At 44.7% G+C, this 5,186-nt stretch overlaps 1 protein-coding gene across 1 annotated transcript in view; it reads right to left on the bottom strand.

The window, feature by feature from the left end:
- The window catches only part of tspan15 (tetraspanin 15), a 54,420-nt gene extending 49,502 nt beyond the window's left edge, over positions 1 to 4,918 (bottom strand). The window contains exon 1 of the mRNA XM_024007958.2: positions 4,749 to 4,918. Within this exon, the coding sequence (XP_023863726.1) occupies positions 4,749 to 4,832 (84 nt within the window). The 5' untranslated portion in view covers positions 4,833 to 4,918. The remainder of the gene's footprint in view (positions 1 to 4,748) is intronic.
- Between the last annotated feature and the right edge of the window lie 268 nt (positions 4,919 to 5,186).

Here is a 5,186-nt window from a genome sequence, read left to right as displayed (position 1 = left end):
GTCCTGTTGGAAGGTGAACCTTCACCCCGGTCTGAGGTCCTGGGCGCTCTGAAGCAGGTTTTCATCAAGGATCTCTCTGTTCATCTTTCCCCTCAATCCGGACTAGTCTCCCAGTCCCTGCCGCTGAAAAACATCTCCACAGCATGATGCTGCCACCACCATGCTTKACCGTYGGGATGGTGCCAGGTTTCCTCCAGATGTGACACTTGGCATTCAGGTCAAAGAGATCAACTTGGTTTCATCACACCAGAGAATCTGGTTTCTCATGGTCTGAGAGTCTTTAGGTGCTTTTTGGCAAACTCCAAGCGGCTGTCAGGTGCCCTTTACTGAGGAGTGCCTTCCGTCTGGTCACTCTACCACAAAGGCCTGATTGGTGGAGTGCTGCAGAGATGGGAGAACCTTCCAGGAGGACAACCATCTCCACGGAACTCTGGAGCTCTGTCAGAGTGGCCATCGGGTTCTCGTCACCTCCCTAACAAAAAGGCCCTTCTCCCCAGATTACTCAGTTTGGCCGGGCGGCCAGCTCTAGGAAGAGTCTTGATGGTTCCAAACATCTTACATTTAAGAATGATGGAGGACACGGTGCTCTTAGGGACCTTTAACGCTGCAGAAAGCCAGCTGTACCAATGTGTCAGAAGAAACACCGCTCAGATGGCGACCGAAGTCAGCTTGCAGGCACCCAGCCCGCTACAAGGAGTCGCTAGAGCGCGATGGGACTAGGAAATCCAGACCGMCCAAACCCTCCCCTAACTCGGACACTGGGCCAATTGTGCGCCACCTCATGGGTCTCCCGGTCACGGCCGGCTGTGATACAGCCCGGGGTCTGTAGTGACATCTCAAGCACTGCGATGCAGTGCCTTAGACAGACCGCTGTGCAACTCAGGAGGCCCTTCGAAACATGTTTGACTACAACAATTTCAAACCTTGCTTATGCTTGTKTGCAATCACGTTTGTCTCTTACAATATGTGTGGGAATATTGGGAACAGATTTCTTAAATTTAAAATCACTTGGAGTTGATTTCCTGTTGCTTCTACAGTCATGTCCAACAAATAAAAACGTTTTTATTTATTTTTTGCTCAGAAAACTTGAAATCACCCGCTGGCCAAATTCAGCCCGAAGGCCGCCAGTTGGTGAACCCTGTCATAATGTTACTAGCGTAACCCCGGATCTGTGATATTATGAATATCACAGTGGGATTCACAAAATCTCTAAGAACCAAATCACATGTCTGTCAGAGACCGGTCGAGTGGCGAGTGAAATGAGCCCCCCCTCAAACTAAAGTCACTCGCCCGTCCTCTGGTCATTCTCGAGCATGRTGAACTTCCTCACAATGTTGCGAGTAGGGGAATGTGGTGAGGTATCACACTCATAATATCAGAGAACCGGGGTTACGCAAGTAACCTTTAGTTCTTTCAATTATTTGTTTTGATATCCCACAGCGGGAATTGGCWAATTCCTGTATCACATATGCTCTCTGAAGCCAGGTAGTCTCAACGCATCAACCCTCAAAGGCCCCAACAGAGTASAGTATGTACCAAAGAARGCGCWGTGACGTCTAGACGGTAGAATGTTAGCACAGTGTTAGARGGAGAAGCTAATCGTTCAACAATGTGAACATAGCTAGCGTTTGCTTRGTGGGTTAGTAGCCTAGCTAGTTAGCACAATGTTAGCCAAAGAAAGTTAGCACTATGTTGGTCTTGGGACGAACAAAAGTGTGGCTCCCGACTGATAAGTCGTGATGCTAGGACGGTCGGTCTAGTCAACGTGGCATGCTAGTAAGTTGACCTAAACAAGAGAGTGAGCTAGTAATTCTACCCTTCCAGGTAGAAAAGATAGTCAGTAGGATAGCTAGCCTTGCGGAAAGCTAGCCAGGATAACTTAACCTTGCAGCTAAGCTAAAAAAAGGCTTAGTAGATAGCCGTGTGACGCTAGCTACCACAGGAGACAAACGGGAAGAAAACGCTKATTCTTAGCCAAAGCAAAAARGTTCCTTTCGGTCAAGTCACCCAACAAGACGTAAACTGAAAAACCTGCGCTCGGTGGCATAACCTTGTGGCACACCTGTGAACAGTTGAACCGGAAAACAAATCAAGTCGTGCTGAGGAGAGCTGAGAATGACCAGAGTGCAGGCGAGTGGCTCTTTAGTATGAGGGGAGGGGCTCACCTCATTCGCCACTAGACCGGTCTGTCTCTGACAGACATGTGTGATTGGTTCTTCAAGCATCTTACAGATTCTGTGAATCGCACTGAGATGTCGAAACAAATAATTGAAACAGAACTTCTACGCTATAACTCTCCAGCAATCTAGTGATCTGCAGTTCGTGAACGATTTGTTTGTTTTGAACAACTGCTTTTACTGACTTGAGAGTCATGATTCGTTWTTTTCTGAGTGACTCATTAATTTTCGTATTTTGTTTGACCTGCTGGCAGCAATGAATTCTACAGCAGAATTAATATGCGCCCCTCCGGTGACGTGCTCCAACCAACCACTGTCAGTCATACACTGTATATGCGCTCAGGCAAAATGGAGCATGCTGTAAGCAGCATAGAGAAGGAAAAAAAAACATGTTAAGAACTGATAATTGATCGCATGAAGCAAGAATGAATGCAATTCATTGATTATTGAATGTTATGGACACAGCTTTGCAGAACCAAAACKTACACAGCCTCTGCTCAACAAACTCGAATTCCAGAACTAATCATTTGGGGTGCTGCAGTTCGCAAACAATATTGTGCTTTACCCTCATGGCAGTCAATCGATGCATTCCGCCAAGAGTCATTCACAATCTAGTCCGGTTGCGGCCACAACTAGACGTTGTTTAAAATTTAGGCTACCAAGAATTCATCTTATTTGTATCCCCATAAATCAACAAATGGTCATGATTTAAAACACATTTTTACAAGCCTCAGTCCCAGATGACAGCTCCAACAAGCCTGTTATGGTGAACGACAAGTGAATGAGAGGTTTGTAAAATCAAGACTKMTTTGAMTTTTCAGTTCATCGTTTGCCTGTAGAGGGTCCTACGTGCTCTGGGCATTACTGACTCAAATTAACAAAATAAGTTGAAAGTTGTGTTATTTTGACTGAACGAGTCAGTGAAAAGAGCTGAACTTCCCATCACTATTGCGATCATACGTACAATAGAAAAACCTTCCTAATACTGAGTTGCACKCCCTTTCACCTTCAGAACAGCCTCAACTCTTCAGGGCATGGACTCTACAAGGTGTCAAAAGKGTTCCACAGGGATGCTGCCCATGTCGACTCCAATGCTTCCCACAGTTGCGTCAAGTTGACTGAAAGTCCTTTGGGTAGTGGTCCATTGTTGATACACATGGGAAACTGTTGAGTGTGAAAAACCCAGCCGCYTTGAAGTTCTTGACACACTCAAACCGGTGCGCCTGGCACCTACTACCATACCCCGTTCAAAGGCACTTCAATTTTTTGGTCTTGCCCATTCACCCTCTGAATGGCACACATACACAATCCATGTCTCAAGGATTGAAAATCATTCTTTAACCTCTCTACTCCCCTTTTTTTTTTTTTACACTGATTGAAGTGGATTTAACAGGTGACATCATTAAGGGCTCATAGCTTTCACCTGTGCTGCATTCCAAACACTTAACAGACAAACCCTCTCCCCTCAGGTTAAGTGGACACTTCTGATGACGTCTGACGAGTTTACACTTGCAGGGCAAGGGAGGGATTAATTTTTAAATGGACTGACCTTATCTGGAAATTCMTCACTAGATGATTGTGTTTTCAGACACCGGTAGCTTGTGGGTGCTTTATATCGGCATGTCTACTTATATTAACTATATAATTATTAATATACACCTKCTGTATGATAGCTAGTGGACTTTTCTTAGCAGTCATCCCAAATTGAATTATGGGGCATTTCAGGCCCTGAAGTGAACACAATTGTACACTCCAAACTCCATTAAAAACGAGGGCTGAGGGGCTTACATCGCAAACTTCCCTTGCTTGGCTAATAATTTGGACCAACGACATATGGACGCGGGGATTCCCATAAGGGCATAAGGAGAGGCTGAGGGTGTGTATTTTATGAGTTTGAAACGCAGCCCTTGTCTGTCTATGGAAAGAGCAGGTGTTCCTAATGGTTTTGTACACAGTGTATATGTTTTGCCAGAAACGTTGTCACATGCACTTAGTCTGTAAAAATAKTTTAGATATCATTGGGTGTACAAAATAAGTTAACATCACAACAGAACAGTTCAACTGGAACGACACCCAGTAACAGTTGCACAAAAATAACTTGTGAACTATAAAGTTCTATCCACGCCCCTGCCCACAATGGGGTCATATTTGCTGGGTCCTCTCATACGTCGTTTAATTATCCAAACACGACATTAGCACTTATACTGCCTTATACTTATCACATGCCCTTCAAAGCCACACGCTGTAAAATGTGAATTCCATCGGACTCAGGAGTGAGCCACCAGCAAAAACGTAAACAATGTAGCAAATACGTACCCATGCCTATCAAACCACCACCAGCCCCAAATCCACCATCTATAGGCTACAAGATCTGGCAACTGTCGATTCAATAGCACTCATCAAAAATCCTAATAGGCTACAATATTTACGGATTGCCCTTTTGTCACAAACACCAGCAAGGGATACATGCCGGAATGCGCGAGTCCGTTCATCCGCCGTGTGTTATTTGCATCGAGTCAGACTTGGTTATCTTTTTGGCGACACGGGGATATTAAAGCATAGGCTACTCACCCAGAAGATAGTGGCATATACAATGACGGTAAACTTCAGAAAAACGTAGGAGAACCTCTCGCAATATCTAACATCATTGGACATGTTTGATCCTGAACGATGGACTTCCTGTTTCTCGTCCCCCACACTTTGAACTCTGTACKGCGTCGCCTCGTGCTGTCTGACCAGTTATTTGACTGAATAGATAGACACTGCGAGGAATGAATGGGGCACTTATGCCACTGTGGCTTCTGATTTTGGTAGYCTTGCTTACTTCATAAGTTAAAACAAATTGCGTTTCCTGATCGTTCCTCTATTTCAGTAAGGCAATCAATTCAGTTTTATTTTGSTTTCACTGTTGGAAGAAATTCAATGCATGAATCAAATGCACATATACAGGCATAATGAGTTATAGCCTACGTATTTATTTGGACAGTGAAGCTAAAACTTTACATTTCT

This window comes from Salvelinus sp. IW2-2015, linkage group LG18 (genome assembly GCF_002910315.2).
Source record: "Salvelinus sp. IW2-2015 linkage group LG18, ASM291031v2, whole genome shotgun sequence".
NCBI classification, from domain to species: domain Eukaryota; kingdom Metazoa; phylum Chordata; class Actinopteri; order Salmoniformes; family Salmonidae; genus Salvelinus; species Salvelinus sp. IW2-2015.
The sequence above is the reverse complement of the archived record's forward strand: the minus strand, read 5'-3'. Positions and strand labels throughout refer to the sequence as shown.